The 24,485-nt window shown below is 42.2% G+C and overlaps 1 protein-coding gene across 4 annotated transcripts in view; it reads right to left on the bottom strand.

Annotated features, from left to right (window-relative positions):
- Positions 1–24,485, bottom strand: part of ncanb (neurocan b) — a 133,268-nt gene that overhangs the window by 34,665 nt on the left and 74,118 nt on the right. For 2 of the 4 annotated variants that reach the window (XM_026343276.1, XM_026343285.1), the window contains 2 exons: positions 12,220–12,285; positions 11,138–11,254 (listed from right to left, as the gene is read on the bottom strand). In XM_026343276.1, coding sequence (XP_026199061.1) covers positions 11,138–11,254; positions 12,220–12,285 — 183 coding nt within the window. The remainder of the gene's footprint in view (positions 1–11,137; positions 11,255–12,219; positions 12,286–24,485) is intronic. The other 2 variants (XM_026343293.1, XM_026343300.1) reach the window with 1 other exon arrangement.

Here is a 24,485-nt window from a genome sequence, read left to right on the forward strand (position 1 = left end):
CCATCAGAGGATCCCCACACTGGAGAAAAGTCATCCTAAGGTTTCTGGTAGAAACAGAGAAAGATGTTTCTTCAGTTTCTCTGGCAACAGTGTCAGGATGTTGCTGATTTTCTATCTCCTCCCACCCTGACCCTGGTTCCCCTGAAGGTTTCTTCAGGTAAAGATAGATTTCCCTCTCTACTGGTGCCTAGTGCTCGCTCAAGGGGGGATTTGTTGGGCTCTAACTCTATATAGCTGTGTATGCCTTTTCCATATAGTATTGAAGCATGTTACCTCACCACTAGCCAAGACGCAATTACATCTTGGAGCCCTGACAAAGCACTAAGAGCCGCACGCAGGCAACAATCCAAATGATCACAGCTGACCAGGTTTGCGTCGAGGGGGAAGCGAGCGGAGTGAGGCTAAGACCTGTGCCGTAGACACTTCCGCTCAACTCCCACCACGACGTGATATCTAAAAACGGCAAAAGATCCATCTTAATTCGTGTGTCTGTGGGGAGGCGTCAGCGGCGTGGCGCTCGTGGTGCCGTGTGCCCACAGTATGTTTCAGACAGGTCTTCGCTTTGGTTGACAGCGCTGCTGCAACATTCATAACAGCCTGGGAAGATGTAATGAGGTAAAGTGTCACAACATCTCACATCGCTCTGCTAGCCTTCAGCTCTGACAGCCTGACGCTGCTCAATGACGCTATGTACTGTATAGATGTGTGTGTGTGTGTGTGTGTGTGTGTGTGTGTGTGTTCACTGGCTCTGGCTCTGTCTTCTGTGTCTGTTTATATTTTGTGTGGGAGGGGAGGGGGGAGGGAGGGGGGGGGCAGTGGCCAAGAAAAAGGAAGCCAGGGACAGAGGAAGCCAAGCAAGCTGCCACAGAGCCACCAGTATCATACAGCCTCACTCTCTATTTCTGTCTCCTCACAGAAGGAGGAAGAAGCAAAGAAACTATCTTGAGGACTTTAAAATGACAGAAAATGCAGAATAGGTCGAGAGAATCATCAGCACACACACTGATATCCACCGTGTGTGTGCTGATGATTCTCTCACCCATCCCTTTATACTTTCCCTTTCTTGCTCCTCCTTTGTCTTCTCTTCATTTCCTTCCTCCTCCTTCCTCTCCAGTCATTTCCCTTCCTCTGCCTCCCCTCATTGCCTTCCATACTTCCTGATACTTCCTGTTCATTAGTCACTTCCAAGTCTTTTCAACTTCCATTTTGTCTCCCTCCCTCTGGACATCTCTAAATGGCAAGTTTATCCCCTTTCGCCCTCTGGGTCTTAGCGGGCTAATTTCCTTTGAGTCAGCAGGGTTTACAGGTGTCCCTTTAGGGTTTCTGGTGTTAGCAGTGGCAGCGTCTCTCTGGGCGGCACGGACTTTGGCCTGTTCTTTAACAACTATATCTGCCACAGACACCCAGGGGTGGGATCATTAACACCTCACCTCAGATTAAAGGAGCTCCACTCTCTTACAATGGATTACTTATACTGTAATTTTCTCCTTTCTGCTGCCCCCTCCATCCTTTACTTCCTCACAGTTTGCTCCATTCCTTCACCTTCCTTCTTTTTCCATCGTCCATTTTGAATTTTTTGTCATTATTCTTTGATCATTTCTTCCCCTCTGTTTTCCACCCTCCCTCAGGCTTATTTACTTTCCTCCTCCCCTCTTCATCCTTTCTATTTACCTTTCACCCTTCTGTCCTCTCTAAGATCTCTCTTTGCCGCCTTGTTTTGTACTTTTTCATTCCTTTCTTCTGTGATCGTGCACACTTAAAAAATATAATAACTATTCTTAAAGTAGAGCAGATCCCCAGAGGGGTGAATGACAGGCTATTCTCTGCCTCCTGTCGCTATTTCTGACATGCTTAAAGAGGAAATAGTAGAGTGAAATTATCTATTTTTTCCATAGTGCTGTCAGAATCAATTAATCACAGACAGTGACATTATATAAGGATGTGTTTCTAAGTTGAGGTAGTTCTGATGTTGAATCTTTAAATCTATTTCTGAAAAGAAATGAAGCAAACAAACTGCTTTCATCTTAAGGAAGAATTATTCCTTTATCTTTTTTTTTAGAACTAATCTGCATTTGACAGTCAGAGTGATACTGAAGCCTGGTCAGGGACTGTATCCTCTCAATCCTCTTTTCTATTTCTCTTTTCTGCCGCTCTCTCTCTTTTTTCTTGCTATTTTTTTCTACATCTCTGCTACCATGGAGATAAGATTTTTTTAAAAATCCCCTTTGTATTACTGGGTTAGGTCACCACTGTGTGTACAGTATTTGCGGAGATCCACGCAGCTTCACAAGAACAAAAAGATAAGGGCCGTGTATAGCTTGAGAACAACTACTCGAGTACAATTCAAATGTGTTGTTATATTTATTGATAATAACTACAAGCTTGTGCAGCTGTGGTAACGTCAAAGTAGTTATTCTTAATGGTGACTTTGGCCTCATAGACGGACAGGACAGACTGCCTCTCTGAAGCTTGGACGTCTCAGTTCAGACGGTTTAAGCTTAAACCAACATGAGTTCTGTATCCCAGCTGGCATTTACACAGAGCTACACATGCTAACTACCGCTCCGAAAGCGACGATTGTGATCACCTAGAAGTAAATACCACAACAATAGCGTTAAGCAACTCACAGAGTTAATGGGAGAGAATCTGGATTATTAAACTCTCACATGGCGCACAAATGATAATGATAGAAAAGCTCTAATTAAAACAGCTATATGTGCAGCCTCCAATTGCAATTACAATACAAATGCCTTTGAGGGTTATGGGTCATCAAATTAAGAGATTGTGTGAATTACCACAGAACGTGTCTGTGCTTGCTGCTAAATGAGTGCTTGTTTTTTGTTTTGAATGCCTTTGTGCACTCTCACCTACTGTAAACCTATGATGATGTGATCCATATCTAAGGTTGAAGATACACGTGTACGTCACTGTGTGCAGTTTGTGTTGTTGTGAGAGTGTTTCTGATAAGTCCCTCCCCGTGTAAAACCTTGCTCCCGGTCTTCATGCGAAATCAATTTGTCCTGCTTTCTACGTGGCCAGCCTTTATATGCTTCACTTCCTCCTACAGCTGTCAGCCAGTGTTTACAGAGCCTTTGCCTCCATACATCCGCCACAAAGCACACACACACAGACACACACACACCGAGCTAAATCAAACACATATCAGGCACTTGCATGCATATTCATTCACTGTACCCATCGTTTCAGCTGACAAGTACATTAGAAAGAGAAGCGGTAAATATGAGGCAGCTCAAGGTGGCGAGTGTGTGTACGAGAGAGAGTGGTAAAAAGAAAACAGTGAGTGTGTGTGAGTGTTGGAGAGAGAAAGTTAAAGAGATAAAGAGAAAGAGAGGTGAGTCCTGGTAATTTGGCCAGAAGCTCATTAATCTGCAGGTGTGTTTACACCAAAGAGATATTGCATGCAGCACGCTCACAAACACACACACACACACACACACACACACACACACACACACACACACACACACACACACACACACACACACACACACACACACACATTAACAGCCGTGCAGCTCATTCTCATTCAACTCTGCAGCCACTATGTCCTTTGTTTCTCATTGTCCTGAGGAGCTAGAGAAGAAGGGATGTCCACACTGATTGAAAACTGGAAAATTATGCCAGACACCCATCCCTGCTCGATGCGTGAGCACCTGCAGGTGCTTGAGTTTGTACCTGTGGGTCTCCAATTCCTTGTGTTAGACCATGACAGAATTTTCTGACTCCATTTGTGTGTATTGATCATTTTATGTGCGTCTGGCTGCTTTAGTGTGTACACAGTGTCTGTGTATCACGGTCTGAATCAGCTGTAGGCAGAGCAGCTCCAATCAGACCCTTACAGTGGTGTTAGCAGGGCCGAGAGTAAGAGTACGCATAGTGGTGGTGGTGGCTGTGGAGGGGGGGAGGGTGCCGCCAATCAAAATGCTGATTGAGGAATCCAGTGGTGTGGATGAATTAATGAGGCATGTGAATACAGGCTGAGCCAGCCAATCATAGCCCTTTCAGAGCTCCTCTGCTGCCGACAAACTGTGACAAACTGCTGGTCATCAATCACACAAAAGACACGCACTCTGCTATTTGCACAGTCACTGTCACATCCATCCTCATGCGCGGTTCATCCGAGCCATTGTGCTGAGTAATTTTTTTTTTGTTATACCATTGTCACAAGTTGCAGTGCAAAAGCAGAAGTGTGTATTTCACCATGAGAAGGTTTCATTAACCATAAAATGTTTTTTCCTCACTTTTCAGTATTAGTCTTCCACATCTGGCTGAATTCCTTTTATGCCGTGGTATAAAAATGTCAAGCTACACTGGCTCCAGCTGGACTGCTAATGTGTTATTTCTTGAATTGAGGCTGAGCTCAGTCCCACCTCCTCTTTTAAACCAGCTGAACATTTGAGAACCTCGCGATGCGAGTCAAAGTTGAATGAAGTTCAACTTTCGAGCTTCACATACACATGTCCGGAAACGCATGCATAGTTTCTGTCTTTAGTTAGTTTCTCAGTTTACACCTTTATTTTTTTTTTCCATCTACACATATTCTGAAAAAGAAGCTTTAGGTCAGGCTGGTGTACCCTGAGCTGCTGTTTGAGCGGTAACAAGTTAAGAAGAATGCAGCTGAAAAGTTGATCCAGTTATATGACTAAAAAAACAACATTTAAAGGTCAAACACTGTGTTTATGACAGTAGCATTCTAGTGATAATGAGATTTAGGGAAGGAATCTTGTTTAGAGAAACACACGTACAAACACACACATGCACAAATGCTAAAACAGCAGATACCTGAAGGTTTAGTGTTTTACCAGGAAAGAGAAATAACTTTAGGTAAGAACTTCCACTAATCACCAGAGTCCCAGTTTATAGTATTCAACTCTATGTTAATCTCCACTGTTGCCATCAAATTGTTCCTCATTACATAAATCAAAGTTTTCTAGTGGTGCATTGTTTGACCCACATGGTGACCCCCCCCAGTATAAGCAAAAAAAATAGCAGCAAAACTCATATTGATCTAGTTGCCAGATACTTGGAGCATTTACAGCCAAACACATAAAGCTATTCCATCTTTAATGAAGGAATGAATGGGATGACCGGAGGGAAGCAGCATGGCAGCAACGGCCCACTCCATCAGTCTTTCTTTACACATCCTTGCTACTAACTCCGAATCTATCGGCCTTTTATCAACTACTTTCTTTTTTCCTATCTTGGTTCTACAATTTTGGTCGTAACTCCTCGCTTTATTGAATACAATACCTCTATCTCTACGCATGCCAATATCACTTTCTGCCTCAGTTCACCCCAAATCACCACATTCTCAGGGATTTGCTGACAAATATCTTGACAGCCTGTGTTTATCTACAATAAAACATCCATTATCCTCAGCCGCGGCCTGTCCTTCGCATTTCCCCCATCGACTTTGACCTCATTGCTCATGTCTGTGGACACAGTGGTATAGGTTAGAGGCCGGTGATATTAATAGCTTCTACTTCATGAATCTTTCAGGCTCAATCATATGAGCAGATGTGAGAGGAGTGGGTCCCGCAGGATGAATTAGTTAATACAGAAACCCAGCAAGGGCGTTTCAATTGGCCCCTTTAAACATGACTTATGCATTAGCTCGGGACTAGCATATAGTCCTGAGCACATATTGGTTTTATATAAAACAGGCACAAACAGGTGTGTGTGTGTGTGTGTGTGTGTGTTTGTGTGGGAGGTCTGATCCGTTTGAAAGAAAGAGTTATAAAAAAGAAAAGTAGAAAAGATTTTGTGCACACGCTTGTGAGCACATATAGCAATTCAAGTATGCAGGTGAGTGAGCGTGTGAGCTTGAATAAGTTTCATTTTATGCATGAGTACAGAGACATTTCTTTATGAATAATTGTATTGGCCTTTGACAGGAAAATACAGAGCAAGAGAGGGAGAGAAAGAGACGCACAGAGCCAGAGAGGGGGAAGGAGGGGGAGGTTAGGGGTTGCACGAGGAGTGAGGAAGTGTGGCAGGAAATGAAATGTGTTATTTGGGTGAAATGCTGTGGGCCTACAGGCTTGCTTTCCCCCCAATCTCTGCACTGCGGAGCAATTCCAACACAGAGCTATACTGTAGGTCTTGGCAAAGAGCAACAGAGGAAAGAGGAGTGAGGGGGTGAAGGGAGGAGGTCAGGGAGATGGAGTGTGTAGGAGAGAAAGGAAAACGAGGAGAGAGGGGGAATGGGCGTGAAGATATGAAGATGCTCTCAGAGTAATAAATGTAGAGGAAAAAAAAAATCACATTTGATAAAAAGTGCAGAGGAGAGATGGAGACCTGGGGGATGAAGGAAGTGGGGTAGAAGACTCCGATCTAATCACCATGATTGGAAATGAGGCTAGAGAGTGTGGGCAGGTGCTAGAGAAAAAAACTAAAATAAAAAAAATAAAAAGTTGAAGAAATCCAAGTTGAGGACATTGCTGTGTGCCCAGATACGGTGGATGTTGCTATGCAATTTATTTTGCTGAAACTGTCCTGAGAGTTGTTCAAACCACCGGTGAATCTGACTGGCTGCTCGTTTCTTAGATAGTGATGGGACTGTGTAGGTGCGAATGTTTTTTTTTTTTTTCCCCCACATTGTGTGTTATGCTCACCTACACCATGGCTGTTGTTTTTCACTGATTTGCTTGAGGACTTGTTGGAGAGCAGGAGAGAAATGAAGGAGCAAATGTGGATAAGGAAGATAAGGAGCGAAATGAAAAAGTGACAGTCCTTCAAAAGGTGTAATTTTGCCCAAATTGTTGAGCCTCCGCGAAGCAGTTCAGGTGCTGCGTTATCTCCTATAATACATCATGCAAACGATGCAAAAAAAAAAAAGGAGGAGGGGAACCCACACAGGGCCGTAAGAAAGATGGATGGAGAAGGAGAGGGACAGGGGTCGAAAGACAGGAAGAGAGAAAAGTGCGATCAGACTAATTTCCTCCTTTCAAGAGGATCATTCACCGTCCTGACCCCACATCACATTGTGCATTTGGAATCCAAAAGGCCCATTTCATCCATCAGCTGTTAGTTGTGAGTGAGCTGTCATGAAGAAACCGCTGCACACATGCATCTGCCTCTGTTTGCTGGTTCATCCAGAGAGCATGCGAATGGCTCGCTGTGCGCTTTCATTCTTTCTCCTGCCTGACTAAGTCGCTAACAGGCTGATTGACGTCTTCCTGAAGAACACAGAACAGCAGACAACAAATAATTTCCCTAACTCCTGCTCCATTTAGAATTACTGTGAGTTGTGTTGAGAGATAGACCACGACAGGTTAATACATACATACAACTTCCTCCACAACAAAACACATTTGGACTGAACACAAATAGCTGGTGCTGACAAAAAGAATGGGAATTCATTTTTAACGCCCTCTAAGGACAACTGACAATATAAATGCAAAACAAGGATGTATCTTTACCTTTAAAAGTTCAGTAACTGTGACCATAACATCATGTTTACAGGCTCCTGAATCTAAATGAACTAGAAATATTACACTTAAATCCAGATTTACTCCATTACAGAAATACTGGCTTCAGGAAAAGGAAATATGAAGTCATTCCTGAGCAGAGGTTCACTTACAGTACTTGCTTGTTTTCTAGAGCCTTTAACTGTGCCAAATGGCCTTTGTCAGCACCTGAACACCGTGTTAACTTCTTATGTACTGCATGTTGGCAACTAAAATCATCTGTGTTGACACTGGCAGCTGACAAACCTAAATGTGCTGATGATGACTATTAAAAGGGCTGCAAGCTTCACAAGCAACGAGTAAATGAGCTTATTTAGTCTATTGCTTTTCCCAGTAATGACCTGTGAGGCTGCTGTATTATCTTGAAATCACTTTTTCTGTTGGGATAAATGTGGGAACCTCTCATAGTCAACATTGTGACTTGTCACAGCAGAAAAACACACATATATAAATGATATCTTTCATGATGACTCTTTCATATTAAGGTGTCAACATGGCCCGGGTGCTGTTACACCTATCACAGTGTTATTACGGTATTACACAAAATATTACAGCCACTATAACAGTCTGTTCATGTGCAACTTCTTGGTGAGTCTTTTAGCTCTGACATATGTGTAGTTTTAACCAGTCAGTACAAAAACTGCATAAGCATGCATGTTTGAGAGACAATAAAGTGTAAAAAGTATGTGAACCCTCGAAATAATGACATTAAAAAAAGCAAATTGAAGTCAGGTGTTAGCATAAGTTAAGGAAATTAGTTTGGAGGTGTGGACTACAGCTACTTCAACTGACAAAAAACACTCTAACCTTTTGAGTTTGCTCCACACAAGAAGAATATGCTTCTTAATATTTTAGGCACATCATTTTTGTTAATACTCTTGACTGATTTGCTATTTTATGACAAATTCATGCAGAAAAAAAAACACAGAATTTCAAATGGTTCACATACTTTTTCTTGCCACTGAAGGTGTTCCCACACAATCATGAGTTGAGATGTATTCAGGTGTACACTAGATGTTAAGGAATGGGTATCTTCTGTTTGCTCAAACCTACTGTGAGCACTTTGAAAGGATTCATTAAAGTTCTTTAGATGTATTTTTCTTACTTTAGTTGCTTTTTTTGTGTAAACCACAAGAAGGATTGGAGACATTAAGACTAAGATATGGGACTATTTTATCTGGACATAATTGGGGGAGTAACCCCCAAGAGGTGTTTTTTTCTTTGTTGTTTGCTTTTTGCTATATTTTATTTTTTCCTATATCTGAACAAATGTTCATTCCAGCTGTAGGGGAGGAAAATATAATTCATTATTGTATCTTAACACATGGCCATCAAAGTGACAGGCTGTGCTGTGCCTCATTAATCACTTATTCTGCTGCAGGATCCAGACTTTACCAACCTGCTCTGATGATCAATGGGACACTACAATCCAAAGCTTAGATTTCTGATGTCGGTGTTGCACGTTATTGTCCATCCATCTGTGCTGGCAGCCTCAAATGACTTTAGATAGAGATTGTAATACAGATGAAGTAAAGGACTTTCTAAACACAAGGATCTAGTGGAGCTGAATTGCTAACAATGGCACGTCCACAGCTTCTCCCACTCTCACCACACTACTCTCATAAAAAATGACTACAGATCTACAGCACAAACACAGATCATCAATATTGCAGCTCCTCAAAATGCTTCTTCCCAAATACCGTAGCTGCAGCTACAAACCAGGTTGTGAATACAGGCTCTAAGGTGTGATGCAGCTGTGGTGCCGCGGCCTCGTTTTGCCTAAACAATCATTTCACATTGAGGACAGATGCACTGCATGGGATATTGGTTTATATGTCTCTCTGGCTATGATGGAGCTGTATGTGTGTTTTGAATTGAAGCAGAATAAAGGAAAAACAGGAAATAAGAGCTTTGAGTGTGGAAAGCAACGAACAAATGAAGTCACACTTGTCTAGTTTCTCGAGAGCAGTGCGATGCCATGTTGGTTAAACTGTGGTCAAGCATTTGCTGTTACAGCCAATTAACCTTTTTGCCTTTGGCCATAATTAATATAAAAAAACCCTCAGATATGCAGCTGTTTAGCAACATCCTCAACATCACAACACTTGAGCAACACTGGGAAAGCCAATTAAAGACTCCTGAGAGAAGAACGCCGTAAGCAGGAAAGACAACTGATCAGCAGCAAAACTCATCAGTACATAACAGACATTTTATGAATAGGTTACTCCTGTGATTTAGGCTGAAACGTGTGTGTAAATCATTCATTTTACATGCATTTGTTACAATTTATTGATCCAACACTAGAACGTTGATCGATCTCCAATGGTGTTAATGCACGGGCACACATGGTAAGTGCTACTAGGTATAAATATTAAAGGTTACTGATAATCAGATACAGGAAAATAGGCCTCTTTTCACCTTTGAACCCAGATCTACATCACCTCAGTGACCCTTAAACCTCAGCATGGTCTGTTGTACACATGAATATGGAACACAGAGCCCAACACAAGGGTCAACATGCTCTGTTTTTTCTAATTCTAATAAATTCTGATGATGCATTTTGTCAAGTCTTTACACCTGATTTTTAATAAAGATTTCACTCAAACAAACATCATTTTTTTTAAGAAAAACTGGGTGACTTCACTGATTCCCTCTAAGATCTTAAATACGTCAGATGGAGCTTAATGCTCAAGACCAGTGCTATAAAAATGGCAACTGCTGAAAGACAAAACATAAAATGCAAAAATGTAAGAAAATAAATCTAAATTCACCACATTTCACCACAAAACAGCGCAGCTACTGTACATAATCTAATATTTACTATAGTTCAATCCACAGTTCTTTGGCTAGGACCCAGAATCAATGTGCCAGACTCAACACTGTCAACAACAACTTTGCACCAACTATGATGTTTTCAAGCTCAGTCGATCCCTCGTGGAGCCATGTGGAAATCTCATTCAAAGCAACAAAGTTACTTTGATGCTTTCTGCCAATGCTGCCTTCACTGCTTCTTTTCTTTATTTTTTTTCTGTCTCTCCTCATCTACACCAACATGTGCCTGCTGCCCCAACTCTTTAATCAGCTACTCCACTCCTCACTGAGCTCATAGCTCCTCTGTGGCCCGTGTGTCCTTGCATGTCTCTCTCACTCAAACACAAACACACACACGCGCACACACCTAAAACAGTGCATTGCCATTATGTGACAGTCACACTCTCCCATCACACAGCTGAGTGGGAAGATGAGGTTTGTGCTACTCATGGGGCAGAAGGTGAAAAACGCACACTCACACAGCTGAGCACATACAGCACACGTTCAGCAGACTCTGTCACAAATGGCTGACTTGCAGCGTATTGATATTCCCTGTTCACTTTCAGTCATTAGAGGGTTGATCCAAAACTACTGGACCTGACAGGAAAGCTCCTTGCTTTGAGTGCACTGTGATGAGATCCAGACAGACTATAAGACACAAGGCCACATAAGAAAACCTCCTGAATTCATTGCACTGAGGAGTACATATGCTAAACGTTATCCCAACATACGCTGGCGTCTTTTCCCTTATGCCACAGTGACACAGCATCTGCCTGCAACTGCAACTGTAACCTCTGAGGTTTCCCTCGCTCTGACCTAACCTGGCAGTGACTCACCGATCTCACAGCTCTCTCCAGAGAAGCCCTGAGGACAGTAGCAGCTATAGCCATCACCTTCCTGCAGGCAGCTGCCTCCATGGAGACAGGGGTTGGTCTGGCATGGGTTATTCTCCACTGTGAAGACAGAGCAAGAGAGAGAGAGGAGAGGGGTTAACTGACAAATGTGAATTTATAATTTATTTTCTACAGAGAAAGAGCATTACAGAAATGCCTCAGTTGTTGACAGGCAATGAGCCAGCATGATGCCCCTCGCGCTATCCTTAGAGAGCCCATCATCTTACTGCTCTCTGACAGAGAAAGAGGAATAGAGTAGTTGGCAGATAGTACCTAAACTTGTCCCTGTCTCTATGACTTTCTACAAGGTGACTGATGTTGCGTCTGTCATGCTCCTGTTTATCATGACTGATGCTCGCTATGTGAGGGACAATGCGCTGAGCCGACCCCCTCTTGTCTCTCATCCCTGGTGCTTCTGATGAAGCAAGGTCTTCATACATTAGCAGATCATCGCTTAGTCTATTTTTTATGGCACATTATTGCACAGCAGAGGAGGTAAAAAAAAAACACATTTTACTTTACTGGGTTATAACTCCATGTTTCTTAATGAGAAATGTTTTGGCAGATGAATGGTGGAGAGTCACAGTTATTGCTCTTACAGTATATTTTAGGTTGCAATGGAGGAACGAGGGTTTTACTAGGGTGGTTAGCGCACAGAGAGGACATTACAATTTTTTATTCTGTGTGCAAAGAAGTACTGTTGGGAACTGGCTAGATTAAGTGTCTTTTTATTATCCAATCCTGATAGGATTGCAGCCCCTGACAGAATCTGTCAGGCCATCTAATTCACTGCATCTTCTCCATTATAACACCCAGACTCACTTAATGATGTATGAGCAGAGAGATGCTGTGCAGAACACTGAGTGCAGTTCTCCTGAAAGTCTGGGATTACTGTCATTTGTGTGCGTTTGTTCGTGCGCTGGCATATTTCTGGATGTTTGTCTGACCCTGACGTATCGCATTCTGGTGAGCTATATGTCAGTGTGTGTGTTCAATTTTCGTTTGGAACAAGGTGATACACTCACACGGCTGCACATAGCCTGCAGTTGATACACTGGTCAGTGGGACTGATGGAAAGACTGCCGTTGAAACTACATAAAAATGAAAGAAAAAACCATTAGAGACAGGCTCATTTCTTAAATCAACAGCGCAGAGGGGGAAAAACAACGCTGTATGTGATTTGAGAACATACATTGCTTAAAAGGTCAATGATATGATGGCAAAGTCTACAAGTGCTGAGAAGTGCGTGATGTAAAATAGAATAAAAAAAAAAGAAAAACAGGCTGAATATGGTCAAAGTCTGTGCCCAGTTGGGAAACGAGGAGAGACGTGCAGAGAACCTGTCAGGACTTATTATCCATCCATCCATTGGCAAAAGTAAGCTAGTATGATATGACACATATATTCTATCTATCTATCTACACACACACACACACACACACACACACACACACATACACATACATATATGTGCCACTCCTGTTGTGTTGCTGAAGTGTGAAAGTACAGTGCACTGGTCTAACAGCCAGAATCATTTGTATTGTGGTGCAGTAAATTACACAACAAAAGACTGAGCTGAGTACATTTATTTATTACATTACTGAACAGAGATGTGTCTCATTATGTTTCAGCTTAATTGTATTAAGCCTTGTTTTTTCTGAGTAGCTGGTAGTGAAGATTGATCATGCACTTTGAACAACTGTAGAGTCCCTGTAGCCAAACCACTTGAACAGTGGCGTGTAGCTTAGACGCAGTTTCAAAACAGCTTTAGACTAACCACGTATGTAGTGTATGTGTAAATCATTATGTTAATATGTATTCAACAAGGGAAATGCCCAGTGTGCTTTTACTTCCCTCGTTTCTAATAACTGTTGGCTGTGTGTGCACAGCAAGCTTAAATGACTGTTTTGCACAGCGATGCACCTCTGTCGCTGCATTGAGTAAGGATGGATAAAAGCATGCCACCAACAGTTTGTTTTCATGAGGGAAAATAGGCAGCGTGGGGAGGCTGTCAGCAATAACCTTAATCTACTTTCACTGCTGCTGTCCACAGCAACTCTCATGTGATCCAAAAAGTGATTCTCTCTGAAAGTTGAACAGTGTGTTCACTCTGGTGATATATTAAACACCAGAATGCTACATTTGTGGAGAACGGTCTTTTGAAGGTGGTTTGTGTATCACTTTTATCAACTAAAATGGTTGCGGTGATCAAATCTTCTAGTTGACTGTGTTGGAGTTGGTTACACATGATAAAGTGCATGATAAAGAAATAAAGCAGCTGAGCTACAGGATAGTTAATCCTTGCAGTGTCAGTTGTTCCATAACCTGTATCTTTTAAAGAAAGGTGGCAATTGAAAAAGTCAGACCACATTTATTCACATTCAACAGTATAATGCACGCAAACTGGTAAATGCACTATATGTTGATTTAGTAAAACAGAGGCATCACTACAACTCCCTGTATCTATGCACCGAACAAACTCAAAAACATCTCTCCAGTCTCCAACGCAGCCCAGACAAACATTTATCTGCTGCTGAGTAAAAAGCAGCAACTGTAACTGACAGCTGAGGACCAGGGTCATCGAGGGGTCTTGGTAAAAAAAAGATTCACAAGCCAGAGGATGAAGTTCTCGTGACCATTCTCCCAGTCAATCACAGCACATGACTGAAGCTCTGGCTTGTGTTGCTATCCTTCTTAATACTGCACAAGGAAAAGAAAACTTTGCATCTCACTAAACTAAAAAAACTCAGCTAGCATATTGTATACCATCCCTGATAAATGATGTCTGTGCTGTCTGTGCTAATACAAACAAAGAGCTCAGTAGTCGCAGAACAGGACATTGATCCAATCTGCAGACAATTAGTAACGACTTATTACACACAAATGAGACTGTGTTCTTCACCATCTGTTCACAAACAGTAGCCTGCAGTGATGTCATACGAAGTCGTATATCACAGTGAAAAGACACAGTGGTTATGGACGGCGTTGCGACTATATGGCAGATTCTCAGTCTAAAGAAATGTTCTGCGTAAACGGAGGGATCATTTTAAAATTCACATCAGGGCGGCTTTTTCTTTGGATGACATTTCACTGTTTTCTTCATTAGGAATGTTTGTGCATGTGGCGTGCATGCATAATAACTAAAAATTAATATTTAAGTGATAGATAGATTTAAAAAAAGAGAGAGAATGAGGAACAAGACAGAGAGTCTGGTTTGTGGGGAAGAGGAAAACAGGGGATACAAATTAAAATTTAGTATAGACAGAGAAAATGTCAGCTAAGAAGGGACAGAGTGTCACAGAGGGAGCTATGATACATTTCCTCCTCTCTTAATGCTTGCTGCTACTTTATGATTAATTACACACTGGTCTTAAAATAGGTCGCCTCTTCCAACCCTACTGTGTGTGTCTTTCCCATTTTGTGTGAAAGACAGAAAGAAAAAGAGAACGAGAGGAAACTAGGGTCTGAAAGAGGGGAGCGAGGCGACATAACACAGGGAGGAACTCGACGTGGCGAGATGGCAGATATAAAATTAAGGCTTAGAGGGTTCGCTTTTTAGGGCTGAGGTTTTTTGGCGTGACATGTACTCACAAAACAGATAAGGTAGATTCTTCTTTGCTGACAGTGAGCAGACACTGTGGTGTCGGAATGTCTTGAAATATGTTCTTCTGTGTGACATTTTCCTGCTGTATGGGGTCATCGTAAGTTTTTTTTTTTCTAAGCCTCTCAGGAAAGAGATTATCTCAGTGTTGTGGCATATTTGGGGAGCAGCTCCCCGATGTCAACTCACACACACACACACACACACACACACACACACACACACACACACACACCCAGGATTTAGACTGGACCATAAAAGAGGATTGTGATAGGGGAAATATCTTTAAGTCTGAAGCTGAGTAGTTAGCAAATTTAACTCAATGGAAGCCTGCAGAAAAGGTTGTGCCAACAGAAACACTGAACTCTGCATGAATCCACGTGCAGCACACACACGGCAAAACTGCGCACACACACACTTACATTCACTGTATATACACCTGCTTATCACCCACCACATTGCTGTGCTCAGAACCACTGAACCTTGTAATAGCTTTGCTGAGACAGAGATCATGCCTCGGCCTGTTCAAGTGTTCCCCCTCTATGAGCATGATAAGCCATTGCCGGGGCCCAGCAAGAGCTGCCCCGTTAAAATTTAATGCTACAGTACGTCCCTAAAAGGTAGTGAGGCACACAGAACAGTTAGAGCCATATGGGTGGCTGCGCTAAACTGCAAAGTACGGGCTAAATACAGTCATGGTCATCATTGTGAACGCTTTGATGATGAGTCTGCACGGTAAAATATGCATACGGTCACTTGCACAATGGCTATGGTGAACATGTGTTTTGTGTGTTTAGCGCTGATACACAGCAAGAGATAAATTATGTATCAGCGAAAGTGGTTCTGCCAGAGCTGCATGTCCCCTCAACCAGGTCCACTACCACAAAGCTGTTATTACACATTTTCTGCAGATAATTCACAGTTAGTTTTAAATTAGTATAATTATATATTTGGCCGTCGCCTCCTCTCTCTAAGATATCATTGTACTCACTGAAGTACAAGCTGAGATATGGAAAAAAGCAAGGTCACTGCTGCAGCCAAGTCCAACAGGGCAAAGCCATGAATGGTGATATGATCGATCACATACGTTGTAAGCAGTTTAGCCAGATTATCTTACCCACTTAATCAAACATGAGTGCACCTGAAAAATCGATCATTAGGCTTATTTGAGATGAGCCAGGCTTGCACAGAATCAATCACCACCGGTCACTGCACAGCGTATACCCACACGTTTCTCACTTCATACCAACTTGCTTAAGTGAAGTAATCTTTGTTAAATGGGACGTGAAGATTCTTCGTTTGGTAAATGTTAAGTCTAAATATGTGAAACTTTTACCTTGCATTGCTTTTGCCTACCTGTATATTTTGACAATGGATAAATGTTTTGAATATATTGAAGTCGTTTCAGTAGAAGGACAAACATCAAGTCTGGTCATCTGATTTCTGTACAGAGTCACAGGTCCTCTTGAATGAGCCCTTTCATCGCACTGTTCAACTCACAACCACAGCAAGTGCAACAAGTCAAGGTTAACAGGAAATTAGAGAAGAACAAGAGGGATATGATCTGCCTAAAAGATCCCCAGATATATTTATCTAAATATTGAAACTATTGTGCTACTGGGACACCCCAGATTTGCAGTTTTCTTTATTTAGCAATGTTACATGTTCCTAGAGCCCAGAAATTAATTTGTGGCCAAAATAAGTTAATGAAGTGAAAAATGACCCAATTTGTATTGAACTGAAACTGAACATCAACATAAAGCTCAGAGAACAGAGATGTTACATCATAGAATTTTCTTTGACTAAAATTATACCTATTAATAATTTCAACCATGCAAAGAAAAGCTAACAACCGGCTGCCACCACTGCCCAGATCTGCTGAATTATCTCTACGACCTGCATGACTTCAGCTTTCCATGTCTCCTCTAAAGGATGGACAGAGGCCAACAGACTCCCACATAGGAATATGATCCATGTATCAACATGTTTCCAGACAAGCAAGTCACTCACTGCAGATGAGCTACAATTACTGCCACGGCAAGCTGAATACACACTGGGGGGAATATGAAACCTACTTCTGCTGAAATATAGATAACAGTTCTCTAGCACAGAGATGTAGACCCCAATTCAGTTTTAGATTACTTCAAAGGGATTGATTTACAGAGGTGAACTAGACGAGGGCAGAAAGAGAGGACGAGAAGGTTGAAGAGGAACGGGGAAGAGAAGATAGACAGAGGTTATGTTCACTTGTTGGCGGAGCTGCTCTGGCCTGTCCTGATAGACATCAGCACCCGGGAGTCACTCTGTGGAGTCAGCCAATCTGATGTGAACAGAGGCTGCCAGTCTGGAGTGTGGAGTGTCACACTCCAGTCAACTCTTCAGCATTATGCAGTCTATGAGGTTAGGCACACATCAGTGGAGGTCAGCGTGCTTTGAATCCCTCAAACCAGGTTTCCATTTCCCCCGTTTAACTCACTGCCCCCAAACATGTCTCCCTCTTCCCTTTTTTTCTAATCTTTGCTTTTCATTGAAATAAAGGATTGTTTTAGTTCACGCATCAGTTAGTCAGCTACTCCAGAAACAACCAGATTTTAGGAGAGAGGATTTGGCGACACTTCTCACGTGCAACTTGTGAAAAAGGGTTCACCAGAAAACGTTCCTTCATTTGAAGGGGTGACGTGAAGGAGTTCAAGCTGAGGGGGAAAGAGCCACATCATAGCCAGTCTGATATGAGAGCAGATGTAAACGTGTGGAATGAAAAGTGCTCGGTGAAGAGTGTGGCAAAGGTCACTAACTATTCAAGGGGTCACATACTGTACAGTATAAAGTCAGCTTTTGTAAAGAATAATAATGTAATACTTTATTGATCTAACCGCCACAGGGAGATCAGAGTACCAGGTCAGCTACTGAGAGTTCCCAAGCTGGCAGGAAGTCAGTGCTTTCATGTTACTGTAGATATCTGCTGGAATAGAGCTTGAACCCAGCTTGAAAAACTGCAGATGCCAAACCTGCACCCTTTGGGAATGTGTGCTTGTGTCTTAGAGGGAAGGTGGGTGGATGGAGCAGGTGTAGCGATGTGATTATTGTACTGAGCATGAGCAGAGCAACCTCTGACAAACTAGGATTGATGAGCACTGCAGGGGAGGGAGCAGCTATTTCTGTCTGTCTGACCCCATGCGGTGCCCTGTATGTGGCTGCATATGTGTGTCAAGGGATGAAAGGGGAGAAAACAACACTGCATGCGGACGGCAGTCTGTAATAACAAACAATTCTCCTAGACATTCCACATGTAATCCAATAAAGTAATGCATTAATTATTAGTATGAATGCTTAAAGTTGCAATCAACACTGCATTACTCGAATGACTAGGACTACATTGCCATTGTACTAAATCGTGCCAGGTTATTATTTATTTACCCAGTGCTATTATCAATTTACAGTCAAATCTTCATGGTGTAAACCAATCCCACAGGTTTATTTGCCTTAAAGGAGACAGAGATACAAAGAGAACAAGTCTAATAACTATATTTACTTTAACACGCCATGATTTCTGGTTCTATTTCAATCCAGAGTTGTCATCAGTGTAAACAGAAACCTCACATTTTCAACTTCACCTCCTTTTTATATGCATGAAAATATTTTGCTCCTCTCTGCACAAGCTAAAAACACACACAGAGGCACACGTGCACAGATACACACACACAGCCTATGAAAAAGCATGACACTTGCAATTAGCTACAGTGCCAGAAGACTGAGACAGCAGAAAGCACCCGATGCGCTACTAGTGAGCACCTCATGGGCCGAGCGTCACACCGAATCAGCCTGGAGAGGACCAGGCTGGAGTAACGTGCCAGCAATTCAGTACAACACAATTCAGCAGGCCTGCACGGTGAGACTGACGAAGAAATTGAGGGTCTATTGTTACAAGAGCGCACTTGTGGCGTCTCCATTCGCCCTAAATAAATTGCATTATCTGGGCTGTCAGAGTGGCAGGAAAATAATCCATCCTGGCTTATCATCACAAACACATTCTATCCACTTTGGGGTTTTATTTTTTTTTTTCTCGCTCTCTTCAATGTGTCTTCACTCTCATTTTCAGAGCTTTGTGAAGTGAGAATAGTGACTCAACCACATTCCATCTTATTTAAAAAACCATCCAACAATATTTTATGCACACAAGAATGAAAGTGGGCCGAAGACTGTGTAACAGTTACGCTCACGAATTATTCACACTGTGCTTTACTTAATCACTGCAAAGAACACGCTTTACACGTGGCAGGTGATGTCACAGAGCATTGTGCACGCGTGTATGCATGAATAATGTCGTCAAGTTAAGCGAGAGATGCACACAGAGATGTAAGATGAGTTAATCTTTTAGGGGCAATCGTAGGAGAAACATGTACGTGAGATTTTCCTGGTGGTTCCGGATAAAGTAGCGTCTCACTGATTAGATACTGTCCAACTTTACAGATTTAGATCAACTTCAAAAACGTTTGACTCATTTTTCGAAACAGTCTTAACATCATTTGAACTCGTTTTTTTTTACTAACTTGTTATTTGGTGCTGTTTTCTGTATGTTATGTAGTGTTCTTGAGCACCTTTGTGACTGGCATGGCTGCTTCAGAGAACGCGATGATTAATCACTAAACCTTCCTATTTATATTCTGCTGCTCACAAACATCCTGCACAAACATAAATGAAAAACAATGCTTGGGCATGTATTCACTGACCTTGCACACATGACCCAGCGTGCTGTGCAGTTTGCTGCAAATATGCCGTCATAAAAGAGCCCTAAACCAGAAAGAAATAGTATGAGACACACACACACACTCACATTGGAAATCTCATACTCCCTTGCCTTCTTGTTCATATTCCACTGTGGCTACTATCAAGAAGTTGTTCTGACAGCAGAGAAGTGGTATTATGAGAAGCAAGCAGTGGGCAGGAGGTTTGCCTGGAGACCTGCTCGAAACTGAACAAAGAAGAACTGCTTTACATGACCTCGCTACACCCCTGCCGGCAGAAAACTCTGAGAAGAAGCTTGCCTCCCAAAATTCCTCCAAGCCGCACATCACGAGTTGCAAACATGGCCTTTCTCGAAACAGCTCACCATATTCTGTAATTTACACCTTCATACCACCACCCCTAACCACTTAGAAACCTTCCTCCCCTTGAGACTCATCATTTCGCCCTGTCTATGAATCCTCCTGCTGGGACAGATCTGTGGGTGTGTCTGACATACCCTACATGAAGGGACCCCCTCAACCCTTCCACTCGCCGTGGGCTGGCTGCTGCATGATGTGTTGTGACTGATGCTGGGAGCCAAACACCCCTGCTATTGCTTCACTCTGTGAGAGTGAGAGGGAGTGAAGTCAGTTGTAAGGCAATCTGGCAGCTAAACCCCCCCCCCCCCCTCAGCTGGGTGCTCATCCTCTTCACTGCCACTCCTCTGTACTTAGAAAATGCCTAATTTGAAATCATACATGCCACTGTTAACCCAGATGACAGACAGCTCCATTTTGGATGGCTGGGCCTGCATGTGTGACTTTCCTGAGCTGCTGACGGAGATGTGTGTCTGACTGCAAATGGAGAATGAAAATGCAAGATTAACATTTCAGGGACGCTGCTATTCAAATTTTGTTGGGTGAACTACGGGCATAATAAACACAGATTTCCAGTGTGTCTGTTGAGCAGTTCCACATCATAATAAATCTATATCCAGATCCTTCTTGTTTAGAGGTAATAAAAGCAGAAGGCGACTGATCTGAAAAACAATATGGCTGTGAGTCCGTGAGTCACTAGTTTTTCTCTCGTCTTTGTCCTCCAGAGAGGACACACCTGCTTGATACAGATAGAAAAGTGAAATATTCCTTCATCAGAATCCTGACATTTGATCTGATAAAGGCTGAATGTCCCATTGTAACAGTTACCCTAATAACCCGACCAGGTTAGTCTCTCCGGCTCTGCACAGCCGCACAATGGCTCCTCACAGAGGATTAGATTCTTTCTGACAGCACCCTGCCAAGGTTTCTGTCTCCATCCATCCTGCTCATCATCTCCCAACTGGTGGCACACAGAGGTGATGCTGTTCGTCTCGTCGCTTTATGAAACTCTGCGCACCCTCAGGGCCCCTAAGGTTGTACCTGACAATAAAAACTCGCACACACAGATTCACTGGGGAAGAAAATAAAAGAAGAAACAACTCTTGTCAGTGAATCACTGTCTGTGTTTTAATGGGGTGACATATGGCTCTGCAGAGGTCTTCTCTTATCTGGTTTACAGAGGCAGCTAAATGACAATGACTACAATAAAATCAGAGCAGATGATGATGCCTGAGTGCTCCAAAGCACAAGACGGTTTCATATGCTGCGCGCTCAATGTTTTACTGTTACTAGTTTTATTCCTCACTGAGCCAGTCGGTTTGCCCGTCTCCAAAAACATTAGTCAGATATTCCCTTCCAAAATGCAGAGATATGCATAGTTAAATGTGAGCAATGGGCTAGAACTAAAAAATAAAAATTACCACCAATAAAAAACAAAACCAAACAAACAAAAATGGTGCTTTATGAATATAGGGACATAAGGAAGTGTACTAACAAAACAAATACGTGATTAAAAAGCATATGTTGTGCCAAGGGATACCGAAAACTGGAGCTAAGCATCCATTGTTACTGTGTTCCTGAAGTTAACACAGCACTTTGGTCCGCATCCCAAATGAGCTTTAGAGGTCTGTGGAGAAATATTCATAAAAACAACAACAAAAACTTGTTTTTGCAATTCTGGAAGGGACCTCAAGAGATTCAGTGAAGAGATTCAATCATTCATCTGCCATAATGGGAGCTCTGAGTTTAGAAAATAAAATACAGCTGTCTGTGATGAGGTTCCTAGAGGCTGAATAATCACCAGTTTTTGTTGTGGCAACAAAGATGATAAAGTATTTTTATGAGGCCATAAAAACGCCTGTTTAAGGCAGCTTTTCTGTTTTTTTTTTCTTTTCAGGCTCACTGCAGAATATTAAACTCAAATTTTTGATGGAACATTAGCTTTACAAACATAGCTATTTGTTTCATTGACTTTTACATGTATAAATCAACACTTTCCATTTGCCAAAGTGTCAGTGAACTCTCCCCTAACTGATATTTAGCTTTCCTTTTTTGCCTGCTGTACAGAAAAATCCTTCAATTAATTATTTAGTCGCTGTATGTTTTTTGTTTTTTATAGTTTAAAACCCACATTTAAAAAAAACAAAAAAAGCAAATATTTTAATTTCACATTTCCGCTCGCTCGTCGATGACCTTTCCGGCACTTAACTTGTTCTACTGATAGACTGAGAGTCATGAACTGCTGCAATTACACACTCTTTGAAGTCTGAAAACGGCTGTGAGAATAAATTCAACATCGTAAAACATAATTCATCATGAGACGCATATCTTAGCAGCGTATGTCTATGCTCTCTCTTCCTCCTCAGTATTCTCTCTCTCTACTCTTTATTTTGACTTCAGTCTACACCAAATGTTTTCCACCTTCCATTAAAGAAGTCTGATGAAAAATACATTACCCTAACCCTGTGACATGGTTTAATTTCAAATTTTAATTTTGATTGATTTTAAATATTATTGATGATATTATATAATATTCTCATATCAGATGTAACTGGCAGCAACAGTATCTCAATATCGCAATAAGGGCTGTGTTTGGATTGGAAATGGAAATTTTTGTTCAGTCATGTGTTGTAAACAGTTATTCAGTTGTACTCAGTTCCTCCTCAGTCACCTGTCCCGACTGCAGGTTTTTTAAGCTTTACTAGCACCATTGGTAGTCCTCAGTCAATGCTAGTAATAAGAGGCCCCCCACTAACCACAATGTGAGGTTAGTAGTTACCATTTACCCGGACCAGAGCTCCTGACATAGAGGCTAATATCAGGCTGGAGAATCACTGAACAGGCATACACCACCACTAGCTGTAGCTTTAACAACAATGTTACTCATATTGGTGCCAATAAGGTAAGAATGATGCAGAAAAACCTGGGCCTTTGACCTTTGATCTCACCAGTAACATGAAGTCATTAAATTGTCTTTGGTCCTATGCCCACAATCTGTTTTTGAGATGAGCATGGGTTTGTCTTCTTTGTGGGTCTGTCGTGACCTGCTGAGAGTGTCCAGCACAGTAAACTATGGAGGACGTCACAGTTTCATCCACAAGTATAGATGGATGTTTATGGAAAGCTTGACATTTGGGATTTAAGGCTATGTTCTGAATTATTCCTATCATTAGTCAGTGATATATACAAAAGTCCCAGTTTTATATTTCACCACAGTCTTGGGTTGACTTCATTGTTCCTCTGGTTAACTAGATACAAAGAGCCTTCACTCAGTCAGCACAGTGTGATGTGTAACGCCATTCAGCCCACATGAAAAAGGAGCCCAGCATCCCTTAAGGCTGTTATTTAACAAATCCAGTAATCCATTCATTTAATAAGCAGCAGCCAATAGCACAGGATTATATTCGGCAGGAATATTTCATACGGAGAAATGATGGAATTACACCATGAAAAGAAAGAGGAAGAGAAACTTAGAGACAAGCAGCAGATAGGAGACGGACAGTTTAGGCAGTGGATGAATTAAATGGAGGTGACTCCTTCTGTAAAGGCATCGAGGACAATCCTGCTGCGGCTGAGGATCATACGCGCGACAGATATGGATAGATGGCAATTGACTGCCTTGTGTCAAACCACATTGGAGTTCAAGAGGCTATCAAAACGTTATGCCAGGGAGAGTCATAACAATGACCAAAGGAGTAATAAAGGCATAAAGTCAGGGAGACGGGGACAGAGGGAGATGGAAAAAAGGTAGTGAGGCAGGAAGGGAGAAGGGAGAAAGAAAAAAAAAAAGAAAAAGATGGGAGACACAAGGAGGGAGAGGCAGAAAAATCAATATACTTCTAGATGCAGCATGGAGAATGTGCCCTCTTGCTGCTCCAGACAGCCTATCCAAGGACTCCGAGAGCCAGCAGACGAACTGAACATCTATCTACAGACCCATCCTGATAATACGCCACCCCAAGTCTGTCCCTGTCTCTATTTATCTCATTCTTTCCCCCTCACACACACACACACACACACACACACACACACACACACACTTAAACCTACTGACTCTTCTCCTCCAAATTTAACACTCTAATTTGGTTGAGGGCTGCCTGCCGTGTTATTGATGCTGCCAAAGGTCTGATCCATCTTGAGCTCGGGACAAGGCTTAGTCAAGATTGCTATAACTCAGAGGCATCCTGTTCCCTGCCTGCCAGAGTATCAGACTGGCAATGTTAATTTAAAGGCTGGACAGACAGCCAACATTACTGTATCCACCCACCTTGCTTCGTCACCCAAAAAGGCTCGATGCCAGCGCTCTGAACCAATCTGTACATTTTCTTGCTGGCTGGGAATGACTGGACTCTAAGTGACTTTTGATACTTTTATTCTGCAGTGTTACAAGCTTCCCTAAATACTGCCTTTAGGATTATAAAATATGGAAATGAAGATACCAGTAATTAGAGAGGAAATCAAATGAAATGTGTTTACTTTCTCACAACGTTCACATCGAAGGATTAAGACATATTTTGTGTGTCTGTGTGTGACGGTGCGACATGTGGGATGGATTATCGAGGTTTACTCCTGAGCGAGCTCGGCATTC

This window comes from Anabas testudineus, chromosome 4, assembly GCF_900324465.2.
Source record: "Anabas testudineus chromosome 4, fAnaTes1.2, whole genome shotgun sequence".
NCBI classification, from domain to species: Eukaryota; Metazoa; Chordata; class Actinopteri; order Anabantiformes; family Anabantidae; genus Anabas; species Anabas testudineus.